The 22,098-nt window shown below is 39.8% G+C and overlaps 2 protein-coding genes across 2 annotated transcripts in view; one reads left to right on the top strand and one right to left on the bottom strand.

Moving 5' to 3' along the window:
• LOC131677590 (protein similar) overlaps positions 1 to 22,098 on the top strand; it is a 359,630-nt gene that overhangs the window by 191,276 nt on the left and 146,256 nt on the right. The window lies entirely within an intron of this gene.
• Positions 4,671 to 7,989, bottom strand: LOC131693238 (kelch-like protein 10). Its single transcript, XM_058980902.1, has 4 exons — positions 6,822 to 7,989; positions 5,976 to 6,758; positions 5,667 to 5,906; positions 4,671 to 4,895 (listed from the first exon to the last, which is right to left on the bottom strand). Exons 1-4 carry the CDS (start codon positions 7,650 to 7,652, stop codon positions 4,671 to 4,673), a joined length of 2,079 nt encoding a protein of 692 aa, XP_058836885.1. The 5' UTR covers positions 7,653 to 7,989.

Below are 22,098 nucleotides of genomic sequence, written 5' to 3'. Positions count from 1 at the left end.
AATTACACAAAATCTTGCTTGATAGTTGAATACGGTTTATTTGATTTTTTCCGCAGTCTGTGTCACAAACAACACTTTTTATTATTCCAACGATTTTGGTTTCGGGATGGATCCTACTCGTTATTAGAGGATTTTTTCAACTCAATAATTGAAATTAGAAGTGGGAATTGTAATGAACTGCGACAAGTAATTACGAAATGCGATTGGTGGGCTTTTAGAACTTCTATTTATCAGTGGTAGTAACCTTATTATCCTTCGGGTTGTATGTCACTCTCGAAGAAGCTATTTTTCACTGTAACTGCCTCTGTTCAGGATTGAGTAAATTGTTATCAGATATATGATGATGAATTCAAGCTGAGTCCAAAAATTTTGGTTTCTCTATTTCGAGTAACACATGATTAAGGCGTAAAAGCCAACTGTCAGTATACTCTTTGAATGTAAATTCTGGTTACTAATCAACGAACGTAACGAGTCTCAATTTCAAACTTCTCACAAAGTCCAAAAACAATCAAATGATCGGCTCTGTAAAACTTAGTGAACAACTCGTGTCGAGTGAGCTTAAAATGAATTATGAAACTGAACAAACAAGTTCTCTAATCATTACGGGAAGACTGCCTAAGTAAGCATTTGTTTTTTCTTGCGTTAGAATTTTTAAAACATTGCGATAGGTAATCAAACCGAGCGCCCTTTTTGTGCAAATATTTAACCGATCGCAATCAGTAATTAACAACTATCTTTTGAATATGCCACAACTGAACTTCATTGAATATGTGTGTGTGCACGTATGTTTTATTTTCACATTACCGGCAGTTCAAGGCGGATCAGCAAGAAATGATTTTGTAAACTTTGCGCTTTCCCGCGATAAGGATCGCATTCAACGACGTCAATCCGATCGGTGGGGTGCGCATGGACTGTCCCAGTGGAAATATTTTTTTGTTTGCAAACCCCATAGCAAGGCCATGATTCTATATAGGGGAGACTGGGACAGGTTACGGTAATCTAAAGTTTTAATGTAATGCGAATGCTAAAGCGATTGGCCAATCCGTACCGGCTAAGCTCTGAATAACTGTTATGGGTATTGGGAATTTGGTTTGTGGGGAAGTTGCTGTATAAACTCCTCCGAAGATACGTTGACCCAAACTTAGCTGTTTTAGTGTAAAAATGTATTTCAGAATTTTGGTGGAAAAAACTTGCTCACTTTGTTCACACTAACTGGTATCCTGACTCAAACACCATCACGCTTGATGTAGTGTACCAAGTTATTTCGGCAAAAGATGATTTCTATAGTCGATAACTTTCTGACTAAAATTAGCACCGTATTGCTTACATGATGAAACTGAATAAAAGTGATTTTCGTATAACAAATCGAATTTTTTCCCTCTCGATTCTTCACGAACAGAAGTACGGATCTTGCAGAGTTTCAAATCAACTGGCACTGTGTATTTTCATAGCGAGTGAAACATATTTGTGTCTTCAGTTTCTCACATTTCAATCCAAACGATACTTACAGCGGTTCTTAGTTATTGTTTTTTATACTCATTCGCTGCGTGTGCTGCGATCGGCTCGTGTAGTGGTACGAGATAAACTCTAATGTCATTTTTACTTGAAGCGAAACTGAGTCAGATTCTAATTCCAACTGCTGTCAAAATGTATGAGCTGAAGGGACCTGCGCCAACTAGGCCGGGGCTCCCCTACATTTTCCGATTTTGACTCATACTTTTCGTAATCAAACAAACTTCAACATCCAAGAGTGAAACAACTTTTAAAAATTGGGTGTCATTAGGTAATCTACAGTCATACTAAAAAATCCAACAAATGGTTGAAAATTGCTTTTTTGAGCATGAGCATGACTAAGCTGACCAACTCTGACAAAAAAATCCGTACACCATTCTGCAACGAAGCGCGATCATTCACCACGGTCAGTACGGATTTTTTCGTCAGAGTTGGTCAGCTTAAGCATGACTATAGTTGCTACTTGATTGGCCAGAACAAGCGAAATTGCACAGAGAATCAACGAATGGAAGTAGCTATCCATCCTCAATGTGCACGTTACGAGAGTTCTATACTTTCAAGTGCCAATAACAACACCGGTCACGTCCTTACAGTCATCGGCGAAGTGAAGGGAGTGAATGAATTATCATGGAGACCGCGTATATACCTATGCACAGAGTTAAAAATATTCAAATTCATTGAATGAAAATTGATCATATTCATCCATGCAGATTTTCATTCGGCTCCGATTATTATACGAAGCGACCGTGCAGCAACGAATCAAACGCATCAAAGTAGGCCCTGGCACAATGTAAGAGATGATGATTGTTGTTTTATATGCTTTATCGACATTTGAAAACATTTTCCTAGATAATTAGTGTAATGAATATATTGTACGCTATTCAACTGAATGAATAAGATGGATAGTTGAATGAATATTTTTTCTATTCACTGCGAGTCGCAACAGGTTCATTTTCAGCCGTCAACAAAGAGCATCGATTATTTTTAACTCTGCCTATGCATCTCCACGTTTACCACGGGAAGGAGTTTTTGATAGTAAGATGGGGTAAAGAATAACACAAATCTGGATTCACCTTGATGAGTGATACGATCTATGCAACTCTCAGTAGTCTTATCATGTGTTTATTGCTCTGGGCAGTTGGCTGCCGAGAACTTATCATAGATTTATCGTTTATTAAATTAATTTAGAAATGGTTTTTAAAAAAGCAAATTCCGCTCCGGACATTCAACAGGTGGGAGTGTTGCTTATGTTTAATTGAGTCAAACGGGAGATGAACGATTTTATTGTTCCTGGCTCCTTCATTCCAGCGAAACACGGCATTCCCAAAACAATACAATATAATGTAAAGCGATTACTTTTAGCGTCTCGAGACATTTGTCGATATATCTATGTAATTAAAGGTTTCGTAATACGCGCTTTATTTATCGTGTATGATTTTTGGAATTATTATTAATGACAATTATGTATTGGCTTCTTTCTCCTCGAACCAATGATTCTTATATTATAATTATTAGCGCGCGTTGTTCTGCTATCTAAGGCACATCTTAAACGGCATAAAATAAGCCCTACCGAAATACTTGAAACGACTAACTTGAAAACAATAAGAACGAAAAGCAACTATTTTGTCACCTTTTGCGTCAATAATCAATCTACAATATTTTTATACTCATGGAGAAATATGGTTAAAGTGATCGTAATATAGTGAATTTACTACTCCAAAGCATATGCAAGTACTCAATAGAATAAGAACAATTAATATAATTTATTGATGATTTAACGAACTAAAAGTAAACCAATGAATATGACAATAAAACATTTGTTTTTCGTGCTAATATGATTGTCGAAAATTGGTAACTGAATTCTTCTTGTGAATAGTCAATTCTCAACCCTTATATATAATTAAAAATTCACTCGGACAAGACCATGCGTATTCCTCACGCGCATTAAAGATCCAGACGATTAGTTTCCTAGTTGGTCAAATAAATACTAAACAAACAAAGAAATTAGTTAGCTCAGCCTAAAGAAATGTCACCTCGATTAGCATCAGCCGGCGGATACGTGTTCTCTTACAAAGCCATCAAATCAAAAAACATTTACAATTAATTAAAATTACATGCGAAAAAATATGTCCAATTCAGAATATAACTAAATGAAGACTCACAATCGCTATTTGTATAACTGATATGTGAATGAGTGAAATTAGTACCCCATTGCTTACGCGATGAAACTGAATACAGGTGATATCCGTATAACAAATCAACATTTTTTCTTTGATTCTTTACAAACAGAAGGACGAACCTTGCAGCGCCTAAAATCAACTGGCATTGTGTTTATTCTTGCGGGTAAGAAACATTTCGAAAGAATTTTACACAATTCGGTCGAAATAGCACTAACAGCGGTTCTTTGTTGTTGTTTTTTTGTACTGACTTGCTGCGTTTACTGCGATCGATCCAAGTGTAGGTTGGAGGTGACAAATTCAAAAATGGTAGTAGAGATGAAAATCGGTCAGATCTGGCTTATAGTTGACCTAACTTAGCTTTAGTGCGGTTTCAACTTAAGGGTCTTTGTAATTACCCTGATGTTTGTAAATTTATTTTTTAATCGAAAATTTTGAAGTTTCAAATTCTCTTGAATGCTATGTTCAGTAGAACTTGAAATTATTGATTTTACTGAAGCTCTGGAAGTCCAAGATGCTTGGCTAAAGTATGTAAAGTTGTTTAACCGGTTTTGATATTTGAAAGGGGTCTGTGAAGCGAAAACATTCCCTCAATGAAGGTTCAAAAATACATTCCAATCTTTATGACACTGTAGTAAACGTTTAATGAACTAATGTACAGGCTAAATTTTCTGTAAATTAGTCCAATGGTGGTTTTTCAGAGAAATATGATTGGTACACCAACTGAATACTAACGTTCTGCTATCTGCGCCAATAATCGCCATTAGAACAATTTTTTCATTGACTTGTACTACTTTCGGAACATTCAGTATCAGCTTTTGATTGCGTTCTGAATCGAATTCGCCTACGCTGCAGCGCGCCGGGATAAATTGCAGTTTCGATGATATGTATTCTAAATTAATTGGAAAAACACCGCGCGTACAAACCGTTTACCTTTTTCGCAACTTGTCAACGCTAATATATATGGCGCCCCCTTAGGGCTTAACCGAGCCCGACAATCAACGCATGTATCGCGACAACAACAACAACAACCCAGTACAGGATAACGATCTGTCCCCGATCGGGCTTCTGAGGTTTTTTGAACGGCGGCGGCGGCGTCATCGTAGGCTTAAAACTTTGAACACACCGTGCGTCCGTCACCCGTTTGATTGACTTACTGCTGGGGTTGCTGTTGCTGCTGCTGTTACTGAGGCCGAAGGCGGTTGACTGTTTCGTTATAACAAGCCAATGGAAGTGGGATTATTCTGGCCTAGGAGAAGGGCTCGATCGGTTTGTGGTCGATCAGTCGGGCCGTTTGAGATATTTAATTCACAACCTGGTAGAATGCCAAGTGTCGCATTAAACCAGACGTTTAGATGACATAATAAATTTAAGCATGTCGGCAGTGTCACCCCAGGCGCAAGCAGCAACAGCAATCGAAAGGAGCACGCTGGCTGGCTGGCTGGCTGAGGGAGACCGCGAGCAAGTAATAATTGGAACGGCATTGACTCTGAACTGATGCAGCATTGCACCTGCGAGGTTAGGTTGTTCATTAGTCTCTTTTCGTAAATTCAGTTCTCTAGGCGAAAAAAAATAGATAGACCTCGTTTCCGATATGCCATGATTCGATATTCAACGAACCGACAAACTCGAGAAAAACGGAAACCAAGAACCACATCTCAGTTGAACACATTCCCCCCTGGCTGAAATTTGACCCACAAATGGTCATCTCCAATTACACTGTGCAACGTCTTCGGTACGGTAGGGCACACTTCTTAACACAAGGAATTTCATGTTGCTTAACCGCGACGTAAGTCGAACCCTGTCCCCAGCAGGTAACATGATCCATGGCGTCACAAGTTTCAAATTGATACAAACTTACAGTAGGGCGGTGGTTGTTGATTCACGTGCTTTTAATTTGGTTTATTTACGAAGATAATTTGGAGCACAGGTGGCGATTGACCTCTTAACGAGTCGGAAGGCATTCGACTAATCAACCTCGTTGATGGCACTGCTCGATTCGGACAGGATGTAGTCCCCTTCTTGTTCCGCACTGAGAAATTTTTGTCTTCTTTCGGCCATCAGATTGCCCCTATCTTTGTGGATGTAATCGCGCACGTTCGGAAGTCCCGAGAGGACGACGGCTTTGAATGCCGAACGCGTCAGGTTGAGATCGGATGCTTCCAGCCATTCGTTGGTTTCCAACACGTAGCACTCGGTGTGGGAAATTGCGCTGACCTGTAAAACATATTGCCCAATCAAATATCAAATCAAAGCTATTGCAAGAGTCATCGGTAATTCACACACCCCATCATAGCCCCCGATGGCAAAAATCATATCGTCGATGACCTCAACCCCAAAGTTGCTACGCTGATGATACATCTCCCTAAAGGCCTGCCATCGATGCGTGATCGGATCGTACCGCTCGCAGCTGTTCAACCGAAGCAAACCGTTGAAACCTCCGATCGCGTTGACGGTTCCCTTATGGCCGATACACGAAACGCCCGAGCGTCGGCACAGCATGTTCGGTAGTAAGGTCCAAGTGTTTTCGGTGGGATCGTACCGCTCCGCTGAGTTCATACACTCCTGCCCATTAAATCCGCCGGTGATGTAGATTTTTCCCTCCATGACGCACGCATCGGCATCCGAACGCAGATGATGCATCGGAGCGATCATGGTCCACTGATTCGTTCGCGGATTATACACCTCGGCCGTATTCTGCCGATTATGCCCGTCGTATCCACCCATGGCATAGAGCTCACCATCCAGTTCCACCACACTTACATAACATCGTCGACAATGCATCGGCGCGATATCCGTCCAGACTTTTTCCACGCTGTCAAACCTCCGACAGGTGTTGAAATGTTCGACCCCGTCGTAGCCTCCGATGCAGTAAACCATGTGACCGATAACGGCTGTACCGTAGTAAGCTCGAGCTTCTGTACGATTTTCGGTTTCTATTTTGACCCACCGATCCGCTCGGGTGTCGTAGGTTTCGATGATCGACTGTGGTAAACCTTCGCTCCAGCCACCGAAGGTGAAAATAATGTCATATGGCAGTCGAGGCAGTGCCAGCGATGGCGTTTTGATCTGAAAGTCAAAGTCGGTTAAATGATTCGGGGGGAAGGTGCTACATCTACTGGCAGAAATTACTTGACTCCGTTTGGTATTTACCATGTCCAAGTCGTAAAGGAATGTCAGCGTTTCGATGATGAGCGGTTTCGTATCTTCACAAGCGACCACGAATCGGTTTTCTTTGACCATTTCCAGAAAATACTGCGTTCGCAGCAAACCCAACCGGACGGCCCGCATCAACCGAGTTACGAACTGTGCCCTGTTTGTTTCATCAAACTGTATCCATCGTACGCAACACTCCCAAACCGGTTCCTCGTCCTTCACGTTCAGCAGCTCATCGCTCAGTATGCTGTACAGATCATCCACAGTCAACTTCATCAAATCTTCACACCGTTTCGACACTTCCACGAAATTCTTCATCACATGCGATCTAGCAAACTCGTACAGCGGGGGACACCCCCGTTGCCTACCATACAGCATGATCACCACACAGTTTTCCGTCCGCAAAACACTTTTAATGTACTGGACACACCGCTCCTGCAAACTGGCCATCCCGAGATAGTCCGCCGCGGCGTACATTTCGAACATGTCCTCTTCGCAGATATCACACTCCCTCAGATAAGCGTAGCGTATGATCCGTTCCATGATGGTCCCTCGAATACCCGCAACCGATATGTGATTCTTCTCACTGGGCACCGAAGTGGTGAACAGCGTCCGGAAGTAGTCACTGCACGAGCTCAGAATCGCTCGATGTACCCGGAAGGTGAACTCATCCTGGGAGATGGTGGCATCGCACAGCGTATTGCTCAGTTGCATTTCGTGCAGGGCCTTCATCGCTACGTAGCTGATACAACGCTTGGGTACAGCACTCGATGACTGCAGGTCGTCTTCCACCTCGCAATTTTGCATTGTACTTGTACTACAAACTATGCTGTCGAAAGTAATGTGCGATTTTCCGAAAATATAAACAGCGAAAAGTTCCGAAACAGGTTTTAATAGCAAAGGGCACTGAAGTTATTGCTCGCGGATTGGCGGTTTTCGAAACGGTTTATAAAATAAAAGATATGAACGCAATGGACAGCTGAATGCGATGCTTCTGTCAGATTAGCAGAAAACACGGTTACTCAAATGCAACGGCTACTTCGTCCTTTTTTGTTTTTGAAAGTGTTTCCGTGTTTTTGATTACATTTCGAGTAACTCGTTCAAAAAAGAATGCTACAGCCACTGCTCGCATATATGTAAGCAGTGGTCATAGCTAGAAGCTAGGACTTGCAGCGATGCCAATTTTCCAAGTACGCCCTGTGATGACCCACATACCGACCGGTTGTCTGTTCATCTCGAGTTGTTAGATTGCTTTGAGGTAGGTCAGTCCGTTTGACCAGATTCATTCCGAACCACCACTGGAATCGAGTCTATAGATTTCCACCCATTAGCTCAGTCCATTCAAACGAATCATAATGCTTTTTCCAGCCCAGCTGGCACAGCTAGCTCTTACAAATAAACAAATCATCAAATTACAACCACTTGTGGCCCGAGCTGTTGTTATTGTTGCTGCTCGTGATCATTCCAATTCCCAGTTCAGCACTTGATTCTCGAGTTGAATGTTCGCTCACTCTCGACGGCTGCTCAATAGAACTCAATTCCCCACCCAGCTCCTCCCTCAACCGCGTGCTTACATAACACACAGCCACGCATGGTGGAGCGGGCGACCGATGTAGACCGACCTCGCCTCCAGTCATTCACAATCCCCAATACCGGAGAATTAGAAGCTCAAATGAAACTAAAACTAAACACCTGTTTGCCCTTTTCTGGCTAAGAAAGCATAAGCGCATTCATACCTACCTTTTGGCTGAAGTTCATTAGCCACGCACCGCACAAATGGCATGATGAATCTCGATTCGACTCAAGGTTGGCACTCGACCATACCGGAGTCGGAGTCCTTTCATCTGGTGCACTGCCTCCAGAGTTGGCTTGCAATATTAATGAGGGTGTATGAATTTGATTATTTTTGCGGTTATTATTTTAAAACAAGCTACAGATTTTCATTTCCCACGACACAACAGCAGCAGCAGCAGTGGAGGTCAAAATTTCAATTTGCGTCCTGACTCGTGGCTGTAAGCCACCTTGGTTTACCGCAGCAGGAAACCAGCTGTTGCACTACTAAGGTAATCTAGGGGCAACCACTTTGTCCTGGAATCGCTCCCACCGCTCTGGTCTTTGACAAGTTCTGTTGTTTTTTTGTCACCAGTTGATGCAACTTTCGCATCACGATCATTTTTTTTGACATTTTCGCTAACGAAAATATACGGTTGCAATCCCCGGTGTCAACTATTAAATTGTGTGGCAACGTCCGTGGCTTCTTTGTGCCGCCATCCTCCTTATCATTGTTGCCGAATGATGCGCACCCATCAGCTATCCCCCATTCCGGCGGAGTTCGGAAATTTTCATCGACGAAGCATTGCGTTGTTGCTGCTGGTTAACTGCGACAAGATGAAGCTTTTTTGTTGTTGATGCGAGATAATCGAAAAAATGTGTGCTTGACGGAGCGTACCGCTCGCGAGAAAGAGTTGCGTTTTGAATCGGTCGGTATCGTCGGATGGGGTTAGGTTGGACCGAGGGAAGTATGGATTTTTAATTTTTTATACGAATTCGTTAGCTGATTTATAAAGATCTGTGTTTGGGCAGAAAGTGTAAAATTTTCATTATTTGTTCTTAGTAATTCATCTGCCGTGCCAAGAATCTCTACAGATAGCATACTGGGAATAGAATTGACATGGTACAATCTGGTATTCTTAAGTTGCCAATGTTGGCTGAGCGAAAAGTGTTTGCAAGCTAAAGATGATGGCATCGGCGGACGGCATTCGTGAACTACGCAGTTTCAGTTGAACTACTTGAGCCTCCAAACTCTATACTCAAATCCATAGACCCTTTGTGCTGAGCTTTAAAATGCAAATTTGAACAGAAAACCCTCCCCTAATTTGATGGATTTGACGGTATTGCAAACATCATCATATTTTGTGCATCAGTTTTATAGAACCTCTGACAGACAATTTTTTAGGATGGTTAACCCTTTACGACGCTGTGGGACGTATACGTCTCACGTATTTCTCCTAAGTTTTTATTGGATTTCTAGTTAGCGTTGATATATAAATACGAATAAACAATTAAAACTCGAAAATCTCGTTTTTTACAATAAATTCGGCGGTGTCTGAAATAAAAGTCCTAAAAGAGATCTAAAAATTTTTTTTGCAAGTGTCTCAAACATTAAATATAATAGATTTTTTGCAAAGTTTTTCGAAGGTCAGTTTTTTCGAAAAAAAATATTGAAATATGCAAAAATGGAGTTTATTATTATGTTGGTCTATAAAAGATTACTACACAATGGCAACCATTTTTACGAAATTTGCGAATTTTGTTACAATGAGCATAAAACTCGATTTTCGAGAGTTTTTAGGGTCGGTGATTACGATTCTGATGTCAGAATCAGAATAAGTAACCCCGAAAACCCCCTTTTAAGGCGTTTAAGGCCAATATAAAAAAACATGAAATTTAGCCAAGTACTATCGCCATATTCGATTCGCCATTTTGAATTCTACTATCCTGGACATTACTGGCCTCAGAAGATAGTCAGTATGACCTCGGAAAAGATTACTCTATGTAGGTCGAATATTACTCATTTTAACATTGTACAATTATGACTCGAAATTCTAAACGTAATTATCTCAAAATAGCGTTTTTTTTTTAAAACGGCTTCGCCCATCTTCGACTTTTTTTGGTGAAAAAAAGAGGGAATAGGTGCAGAACTGGTGTATATGATAGAATAGTGGGTAATTTATTGTCTCCCTTCCCAGGATTCGTTGGTCACTTTTATCCTGTATTCAATTCTCTACTGAAATGGGTGAAACGGACTCTCTTCTAGCATATGGACCATACACTAAAAATTAAGTATCAGATGCACGGCCCGCGCGCGATCATTCAAAATCACGCCAATCTGCGAATGGCCGCCCGGTTGCAAAAAAATAATTTATGCGCGCGAAGTTACATACACGTTAGCATACAAACGCTCTAGCCCTTCGCGATCATCCACGCTCACCTAAGCCTGCGGTCTCGCAAACAAGATAACACCCCTGTAAATAAATGTGAACGTTTTAGAACTTATAAATTCACAAACTCGGTCTCAGGAGCGACCCTACGAACACCCGTGTTCGCGCGATCATGAATCGGTTGCGTCCGGAAGTCCAATGCCTTCAGGTGGACCAAACACCAAACTGACGCTCATATCCACAAAACAACACGTTCCATGGCGACATGAACGGAAACTCTTGTTATATGTGGTAAATAACGCCCTTTCAGAATCTGAAACGTGCATCGAAAACTAAATATCCGAATGACGGTCCGCGCGACCATTCTAGAACACACGTGAGTATTTGAATGGCCACTCCAGTTACAAAAGCGAATTTATACACATAAAGTCACATACCTGCGAGCAAACGCGACAAACACGCCAACCTTCGAAACGCTTAAGCTCTTCGCGATCATCCACGCACAGTTGGACCAATCAAAAATTAACGCTCATATCCACTAGACAACACGTTCCATGGCGACATGACCGGGAACTCTAGTGATAGGGAAAAATCTCCTCTAGTCTCTGAACTGAACACCGAAAATTAAATATCAGATTCACGGTCCGCGCGCGATCATCTATTCGATAGGACACACGGGTATAAAATAGAATCTATACACCCGAAGCTTCATACACTTTAGCACACGCGATATACAAACGCACATGCGATCGGACACGTTCACGTACAAACGCTCGAGTCCTTCGCGATACACGCGATTGCGAAGTCCCTACATCTGCACATATCTGAACCGTACAATGAATATCACATTCAGAATCACGGCCCGCTGCAATTGACCTTAAGCAGTGTTTTAGTGGGTGACATTTCCCGTTTCATCTGCAATTGTAGTGAGTCATTCTGGTGGGGAGCTCTTCCGAGAGCCTAGCTCTGCAGCTCCAGTAGGACAACTCTCGAGAAATAAAGTTGATATAATTTGCAAACGTTATCATTTGATAAAAGCATATAACTGATCATTAACAAGCGCAAATGTTAATCAAGTTAATAGAAGGATTGTTCTGAACTATCTCTTTTTCCATTATGTTCCATTCGTCCTAATAAGGATGGTTTGCTGGTAACTGTGTCTTGTGATTCGGGCAAAGTATCTTATTAAACAATTTGAACTTTGCCGGCACGGCTCATACGCACGGTATAAACCAGCAATTCGGTAACGCACCATCCGTTGTGGAATCCTCGCTGGGACCTGCGAACAGTGAAATGCTTCGATGAACCTTTCTCTTTCGCAGCCTACGTCAAATGAGAGATAGAGCAATTCGGCGTTTCGCTGTTCTGTGCAATCATCGCTGCGATATCCTACCATCAGCAGCAGCAGCAATAATCTTACTCATTCTGCCAACAGAGTTGGCATGACAATGAAGGAATTCGGTCAGAAACATTTCTTTTATATCGAGCAATGAAATTTGTATGAAGATTATGAGTGTAGAGATGAGGTCTGTGTTAGGGAAAGTCTTGAGAAAGTCGGTGAAAATTGTGTTGCATAGATTAATGGATTTTTCAACAGTGTTTATTAAAACTCACAAATATTTTTTTTTTAAATCGAAGACAATACAATACAATATTATTTATTTTTCTTTATTTTTGCTGGGACAAGGGGGGAGGGTTGGTTTACCGTCATGCTACGTAATTACCAGGGGGGTAGAAGTTTGTGACGAAATGCTACGATGGGGGAGGGGGTGCTAAAAATCACTCAAAAAATGCAACGTCATTTATGGATGATCCCTATTCGTAATTGTCTAAAACGATGGGTGTTCGAATTATGAAAATCTATCAACAATTAACCCATTCATGCCCATGTTGTTTGTGGACAACAACGTTTTAAAACAGCTATAACTTTTGATTAAGGCAAAATTTGCTCACAAAAACAAGTAAGGCTAATGAATGTGACTATTGCTTTTCATTTGAGTATTAATAGTTTCAAGGAGCAGCGCTAGAACTGAAGTTAATGCAATTAGTCTGATTGGATTCCGATGGAGCAGTGCTGCCAGGAACAATTTACGTTGACGACGGAAAATAAATTTTTCATTTCATTTCGTTATGTAGCTATATTTTTGAAAATTGATAAATCTTATTAATTTAGATTGTCTTTGGCTACATTTTCCACGTAATTGGACTATTGTAAATATTCTAGAAGTGTATTGATCATTGGAAGCTAAAAATTGAGCAGCTTCTAGCACTGCGAGGGAAGCACCTATCTTTATGAAAAAAGGCTTTTGGTGTTTCTTGACCTCACAGTTTTCAAGGAAAAATAGTTTTGAGACCCTGCATGCACTAGAAAACAGTTGGGCATGAAAGGCATAACGTAAGCGAAAACACTATCTGTTTTCTCACATTTTCACAATAATACGGATTTTTCAATAGTGTGCAGTTGTAATACAAAAATAAAGTTACAGACAATTTTAGTTGGACTTTTTTGATTCGATCGATGATTAAATGACGCAACTCAGTCAACCATTTACAGAGCCACAGTTATGCCACATTTTCGTGACGCGGATCGAATTGAAAATCTTAGTTTTACACCTAGCCCCAGACTCATATATTTTCAATGCTAAATACTTAAGCTTAAGCTTGCGGAAGTCACCTTTATACAGTTCCACCATACACGAAATTCCGTACAGACAACTTTATTTACATATCATCGTCAGACCCACAGGTGGTAGTTATGCATTCAGACGTAACACTGCGGAAATCCTTCACGGGAGCCGCCATGAAAAATTCTTCTATTGTAATCAAATCCAACATACAGTCTTCAACATTACGAATTATGAACGGCAATATGCTGTTATTAGATGCTCAAGATTCCGTATAGCCTTTGAATGTGTGTGGCAAAGTCAGTGCAATGTTTCATGTACGTCAAACGGGAACCAATTTAAGCAATATTTTCCTAATTTTGTATAGCTAAATATTGCGAATTAAGCGAGTACCAGTGAATCTTCGGAGGCAAGCTGTTTTGCAGTGTGCATAATAACTCACTAGGCTCTTTTGTTGTTGTACAAATATTAATAAAAATTTCGAAAAAAAATTGTTGTTAGGGTAAGGTGGGGTAAATCCGACCGTTGGCAGCATTTTATTAGTCTACATTGAGATACACAAACGACAATAAGTGTATTTTTACAACTTTCGATTTGATTTTTGTGCATCATTGACTACACGATATTATTGATTGTTAAAGTGATTGGATAAAAAATGTAAGTGGATTTAAATTCTTTGATTAAAGTCCTACAAAGTGCATAGATGAATTTGTTCTAACTTTCTTCATATTTTTTTTAATTGCATCGAAATGAAATACGCGGTGGGGCAAATCCGACCTCTAAATAGTGGGGTAAATCCAACCGCTTTTTTTTTCTAAGAAAATGTTCATTTATCAAATTGAAATATGCTTTTATTGTTATTATTTATTATATTTTTTGCACAATGGTTCATAATTACAAACGAAAGACATAAACGTGATGAATCTGAATGTCTTTACGTGCTACTGCTCGTGATTTTGACATTCCAAGATTGACATTGAATACCATTTCCTTCATGTTACAATTCAATAACATAACATTCATTGATTTATCATTGAAAAATCATAAAATTTGGGTAATATCTGCATTAAATCAACAAACAACATAGGCGGTCGGGTTTACCACCCCATTTTTGAAAACAGCAAAAATGAACTTTTTCGTAAAACGCATGTATTTCAAAATTTTCTTGAGATACGGATGAAATGCTATATTTAGAAAGTTGCCCAGAAATCTATCCTTTAATTTGGTATATAAAACGACTTGATCTGATGTAAAATGAGCATTTTGCAGCTAAAACCATTTACTAGGTCGAATTTACCCCACCTTACCCTATATGGGAAATTATTTGAAGATGAATTGTGCAACATTTCAAAACTATTGGTCCAGAAAAATTTGAGCTAATATGTACACCGTATTTATTCGAGGTGCCTTCGGAGATTCACCCTCACTCGCACAATTTTCAATATTTGTCAATGAAAATTTAGGAAAACATTGTTCATATACTACATTATTATATCTAAATTCATTCAATGAACTATCTTTATTGTTGAAAAAATATTACACAAAACATTTTCTTTCACCGAAAATTCCTAATCCGTTAACCTCTCTCCATTTCTGTAAGCTTTTCGTGAAATCCTCCAATCCATCTACACATCTGCGATTCAAAGCGCTTCAACTCTAGCAAATTCGGCATTCTATCAAGAGATCACTCTAAAAGCATGAACTATGCTCTTGGTACCATGAATGCGATTGTTTTATCCACGACTTCATCAAAATCGAAATGGGTTATTTCACTGCTACAAATCTACACTACAAAATCGAAATGGGTTATTTATTTCGAAAGTAAATCGTTGTAATATACCCATAAAACCTTATCACCAAACTCTCTTTGTAGAGGTTCCTTGGTAGCCTTGGGATTACCAAATGTGACGAAATCAAACGAAACGTTCAAATGATCAAATAAGATGTATTTATGATCAGATAATGAAGGTGTTCGTTCGGAACGATCCAGTTTGCCAACTCACTGCAATACTGTAAGAGCAGAGAGTTAAATCTGACACCTCTTCCCTACCAGATTGTGCAATTGTGCATTCCATCCAATTGGTATCTGAACAGCCCCAAACAATGTGATGAGTGTTTGCTTGCCGATTATGGGCGGAAATTCGTTCCTGTAACAGCATGATATAATCGTTTCAAAATAATCAAAAGATGATAATTCATTATGCGACAAATATGCCGTACGATAAACATTTTGCCTGTATGTGTCTTCACCAGCCATATTGTCATAAATATCGCGAATTGTATGGTCAGGTATAAGACAATGGCCAATAACATTATTCGCAAATGGCAAGGCAAGAGGCATTTCACGTGACAGGTGGTTCAAGTTAAACAGTTTGGAATTCTGTAATACATTTGATCATGATTTGGAACGCTGGGATTATTTGGCCACGATGATAATAATGATGAACAAAGTTACTTGTTGCTTGAATATATAATGATAATAAAAAACAATATATAAAATAAAATAGTGTATTTATGAACTAGTTCGTAATGACGTATAAAAGGAACGCGAAAACAGTTTCATGAGATGAATCGGAATGTTGTCAATAATCTCAGAGGAATAGAAATTTTTTGAACCATGATCAAAGTTCCTAGAACTTAAAAATAGATAGAACAGCAGCAATGTTCAATTTTGTGAACCATTTCACAACGCGAGCTCACGAATTATAACGTGAACATTGTACCATGAATCAGTTCACTTTGTACCAATCCTTAATTTATTAATGATATCGCTGTCCATAACTATACATATTATGATTTCTGTTCCTATGGTTTTGAACCATTTCACCTACGCCAATAGCTAATATAAGTACCATCAACATATCTAACGAACTAAGTTCGCGAATTTTAGAAATCATGAGTTGCTCAAAGATGTTATATTGCGTTTTTTCTGTAAGGATGTCTTTGACGGATTACAAATTGATTCCATGACATGTTCCTCAAAAAGAGTAGTATGGACAATGAGGAAAATAAATACCAATCTTTTCGATGATCGTATGTCTTTTGAATAATTAGTAGTAAAACTGCAGCCTGTGAACATGATGTTGTCGCCCTGGAAAGGTGTATAATAAACAATTTCTTGTCCAAATATTTTGGTGAAGTTCGACAATATCAAACATAAAAAATAATTGATTTTTTTCAAGGCTGTGATGAGTTTAAGGTTGCCGGCCGGTTCGAATTTTATGACAAAATGCTACGAGAAGGGGAGGTCTAAAAATGGTCAATCAAGTGACGTTAGTGGCGCACAGTTCTTTATACCATTAAATTTATTAACTTTTCATCTTTTATTGCGCTGCTACAAATCGCTTGCCAAACAAGGCATTTTTTGTAATTTGACTTTGTTTTACAAATTTCGTGAACACTCTTTCGATCAAAATTCCGTTCGAGTTAAGTCTCGTTATTTGTTACAAAGTAATCAAACTGTCAGATAGTTTAGTACAAGTTTGTTGAATTGTTTACCCCAATATGCTTCACGTTTCGATCTGGTACAATCTGCTTCTTTGAAACAAACCCACTAAGCCCTGTCCCGGTAAAGTATTAACACAAAATATAAAACTAATTTGTCCAAAAAGTTTGGTTTTTAGTGTTCCGGATTTTTATCATCAGTAACTAGCATTTGATTGGGGTCAGTTATAGGATAAGTCCAAGCTAACATCAAATTGGCGCCAGTTGGACATTAAATCTAAAATGTCACACGACTTGTGTGAACCTCTACACAACTGGCTGGTTCCGAGCAATGTTTCGGGTAGCAAGCACTAAAATTCTAGTTTGCTGATGAATGCTCTTCAATGCAGGCTCACAATTTACACACTAAGCGTTATCCAGGAATATTTAATAAAAATAAAACTGCATTGCGCTTTTTCTTTGATGTTTCACGTATTTAAATAAAACCTGGGCTGATCTACCATCACACCACTGGCCCCCGAAAGAATTTCGCCGGTCCAAATCAGCAAGACTTTTATCCGTCCAACCAGTTTCGAAGCCACGTACACCGACTGTCACTCCCACCCATCCGAAGCACCATCATCGTCGTCGTTAGTCTTTCTCCCGCTGCACCTATAGCAATGCCACTATAGTCAATCACCTTTTCTTTTCCCGCCGTAAAAATGTATTAATTTCGATAACAAACATCACTTTGTTATTGTTACGTGCGCATAAAGGATCATCGTTATTACGTGGTGGGATCAAGCACCAGCATCCAGCCGGCAGTCAAGGGGGAGGGGGGGGGGGGGGGGTAAATAAATTCTCCTGTTCGAAAGATGCAACTAGTGTTGTCAACCATGCCAGCGCGCGGTGTTCTTGGGACTCGGCGGGCAGCAAGCTATCATCGAACCGCATTTTAAATCTCTAAAGGACGATGCTACGTTGTTCCGATGCGGTCGCGGTGGCGGTACCGCTAGCGGCAACGACGATGGGATGAAGATGAGTTTGTGCACCAAAATTGTTTATATGGTTTGGAGCTGATAAAAAGTAAATAAACATTAGACAGTATTATCCCTGGCTTCAAAGAGGGACCAACTCTGGGCAATGAGTTGGAACGTGGGCATGAACCACTAGCTCGCATTGAGGTGGCAGAAACAGCCAACATGTTGAGGAAGGTCCTACGGGGATGTTGTTACATGCGTGTGTGGTAGACGGCAAATGCAAGCACGTCATCATATTACATCGAACTGTGCTATCCTGGCTTAGCTCCACTAGAACAAAGTCGTTTGACGTTGACTGCACAGTGTAATTGCATTAAGTGACATGCTGCGCTGGGCACGTGGGTGGTTAGGGAAGGAGTCGTGGGTTTCGGCAGATAAAAAAATACGAGATGAACATGCTTCTCGCTCGGTCGGTTTGATGTTGATGTACTTTTTTATGAGTTATGAACTTGGTGACCGACGCTGCTAGCTAGTTTGTATAAACACACGAAAGCTTTGGATTAGGAATTTTCAGAGTGAGTTCGTCTCGTCTGCTTCTGTGAAATTTGAGATAATTACTTTTTCAGTAATACCCGAGGATTAATTTAAATCAAAACTGTTTATTTTTTACTTTTTAACTGAAGGACATCTGGACAGTGGACAGTGAACCATCCTTGACATAACAGGCTCCGTGGAAAATTATATTTATTTGTACAATATAATCATAATCTAGTTTGCTAAAAGCCACATTCAACCCACGTCGATATTTTGAAATGCTAAAAACTTCAACTTCCATCTACAAAGCTTGTTCAATTTCACAGGCTGTCAAAGTTCAATTCCATTGGTTGTACGCTACCGCTTGCTTGATACCGTACCGATTGATTCGACCGCCTTCAACCCGATCACAGACTGTTATTTTATTTTGCGCAACGACTCAGCTCAATCATCCCTGTTCCAAGTTACCACAAACACCTTCCAGGCATAAGGATACAGTCTACTGTTGCTGCTGCTGCTGCTGTGTCGAAGTTGTTCCCCTCCGAAAGGATGGAGTATCAACCCCGAATGCTGTGGCTGTCGTTCATGTCAAATTCATGATGTTCTAACCGATCGGCAGCCAGTCCGCTGTCATTGACTAGAGGCGGGGGAGAGGTAAACTTCAAAAAAGGACATAAAAATGTTTTCCCAATTAAGCTCATCTGGTCTCGTTTGTTCATCATGTTGCGCGCTGCACTGCAGCAGCATTGATCGAAAGGACGTCATTTTTATGAAAGCATTGGCCTTTCCGCTCTGCTCTGCGGTGATGTGAAAAACACGAGTCATACTGCGGCGGTTGTTGGGAAAGATTTTCAAACTTCACTGATGCATTATGTGTGGTTTCTTGACTGAGACACAGCAAAAATGAGGCTCGAAATTATTCAAATAAAATATGGTTGACGCGATTTGGGTGCTAATGGCCATGGAAACGATGCCTCATTTTCGTGTCAGGGGATCCAAACAAGATCTTCAATGGTTGGAAATTATGGGCTAAGACCGACACCTTAAACTTAAGGGATTACACACTTTTTTATGAGAAAAAAGGAAAGTTTGATTTTTTCATAAGCGCACACTTTGAAAAAATAAAAATTACATTGTATGTAAACAACACTGCGGCGTATTTTGCTGCCTTATAATAGAATTTTACATGTTTTATCATGAGAAATAAAATATTTTGTCTCTTTTGATGTAAAACTCGGCTGAAGAAGATGAAGAATTGTGAACGAAATATATTTTTACATGTGCTTGAATGTAAAGTCAGATTTCACCTCCTTGGGATGCTTCCTTAGCGCATGCTTCATAATTGCCTAGTATTTTTGGATGGGCTTTAGTTCCGGTGCGTTGGTGAGAAGGGGGGTGGTTCATGTCCTTGGGTACGAAAGTGACCCTGTTGGTTTCGTACCACCCCAGAATAACATTTGACTAGTGGTACGAAACTAGGTCCAGCCAGAAGATCGTAGAGCCTTCAACAGAGGAAGCAGACGCGTGTCCTGCATCCATCCCAATGAAAAGTCAAAAAAACAAATTTGGAATAAATAGGTTTTTGTGTGTGAGGGCACAATACTTAACTTAAAGTTAATTTTTTAACTTTTTGGGTTCTTCTCATCAGTAATTAGCACCGTCTTGGTGCTTACAAGATGATATTGTTGTCTCTTTACCAAACTAGATTTCGCTTGCTTTGTTAAGAGTACAATTTGTGGAATATTCAAGTTTCAATAAAGAAAGAGTAACTGTTTGATTATGGTGATATCGCTAAGAAAAAACGCATCCAAAAATTCAAATCAAGAAAAATTTTCGATAATAATATCATTTTCAGCATTTTTGTAAAACAACATACCACTTCAACGAACAATTTTCGTTTTTTAGAATCCCTCTTAAAGTACAGTCCCGGAGCAGAGACTCCGACACTTTCAACCATGAAATTCAGCTGATCTATAATTGAAATTTCCACAAATGTTGGTTTTGCTTTGGTGTCCTATGCTTGAGATAATTCAGAGATTGTTACTTTTTCCACACCGAACGAATTCATTATAAACGACCTTGACTCGTAATATGCACAATTTTCGAAATGACGATCTTAATTTTAAAATTATGTTAATTTCAAACAATGTAAAATTTATTCCAAATTCGTTTCCGAAAACTGCTGCAGGTATTTCGATTAAATTAAGTGGGTATTTTATATGTTTGCAATGTGTAAGAACTACAAACAAATATTTCGGATTTCGTTCACGCAACTTGCAATTGTGCGGGGAGTCATTTTATCGTGGAAGATCATTTGTGTGGTCACCTACTGCATCTTTGGGATCATTTACTTCTCTTCTCATGCCAATACCATCGTAGATACCCTGTTTTGATGCTCACGATCAGATTTTCTTTCCTGCTTCTTGCACTTACGGGTCACGAATGTAAACTCGCCACGTTGGTAGTGGGTTCCTCGTCGATGGGGCTAGTAGTTGATTTGGGAGTAATGACCGTTACTTTTGCAATTGTTATTCTGACAAGAACAGTTGCCACAAATTTGGCATCCGTTTGTGGTTCAGGTGGTGGTACTGAAGACTGTGTTTTGGATTTTATTTCCGTTGATGCGTGGGTGTGCATTTTCAGCATTTGTGATGAATTCTTATCAGCATCTTTTGGGCAGGTTATTTCATGGTCAGATTATAGTACAGTACCGGCACGATGTATTCTGTCTTTTTGGGTGCATAGCGTGGTATTTGTAATATTTGTTCCGCGTGTTTTGAATTGTATTGTCAGGTAGGAAGAAATGGGTTTGTCGCCCCGCATCCTTACTACAAAAACATCACCCCAGAAAAAAAGTTTCCTCAAGTTTCAGATGTAACGAATTACGCTTGTTCGCATCGCGAGACGTATTTTTAACGAGCTTGAGCCAATACGCTGTGCTAGATCGTGTAGTCGTACCTTTATTTTGTCATCTTCAATTTACTCGAAATTCCTAATACCAACGCGTATTTAGTTTGTTCAGCAAAACTAAACTTGTTTACGTGACTAATGTATTTAATGGTAAAGTAGAATAAATTGAAATAGACATTATCTTTGCTATATTATTGCAGAAGTCGCTCGTGTTGCGTGAATTAGATACACGTTAGGGAACATCGTTAACGACTGTTAATTCGGCTGTATGGATCAGCTGTAATAGCAACGGCGTCGTTTATGTTTTCGCGTGTTGTTCTGCGAAAATGCTTTGTATTTTGTTCTCAGTACAGTACATTTAATCAATGTAAACAAATGTCATACGAGTTTTTTCCTGCGTGAAAATTAATGCTGAACATAAGTTTTGTGTTGGTTTTTCGATATTTTTGTTTTTGAAATAAAATACGAACATCAACATAAAACATACGCTTGGGGCACGATAGGTCAACCTTTTGGGGGCATTATAGGTTACTACTATAATGTATATTTTGACAGGAATATTGTGCGTAATTTCGTGCGAGAAACGCCAAAACGAAGTGAAGAGAGCGTAGAGAACGCAATTGTTCAAGATATCGCAAATATTCGATCAGCCTGTAAACAATTCAAGGTTCCGTTCGAAACATGACGTGCTCGTTCGAAAGGAAAGTGAGTCAGATATTTAAGATGTTGTAGTAGTTAACCGAAAAAACATTATCGAAAAAGAGAAGGAAAAGGAATATAATATAATGTTCCGCAGTGTAAACGTAATCGTCGCACAGCGAAGGAAACACGTGAGCCGAAA

Source organism: Topomyia yanbarensis, chromosome 1 (assembly GCF_030247195.1).
Source record: "Topomyia yanbarensis strain Yona2022 chromosome 1, ASM3024719v1, whole genome shotgun sequence".
Taxonomy (NCBI): Eukaryota; Metazoa; Arthropoda; class Insecta; order Diptera; family Culicidae; genus Topomyia; species Topomyia yanbarensis.
This window is presented reverse-complemented; position numbering and strand designations above follow the sequence as displayed.

Bases quoted from the DNA above. Each gene is read 5' to 3' on its own strand.
- LOC131693238 (XM_058980902.1), bottom strand. From the start codon at position 7,652: ATGCAAAATTGCGAGGTGGAAGACGACCTGCAGTCATCGAGTGCTGTA. The intron at 6,759-6,821 runs GTAATTTCTGCC...TTTGACTTTCAG, and splicing joins TAAATACCAAACGGAGTCAA to ATCAAAACGCCATCGCTGGC. The intron at 5,907-5,975 runs GTGTGTGAATTA...TATGTTTTACAG, and splicing joins CCATCGGGGGCTATGATGGG to GTCAGCGCAATTTCCCACAC.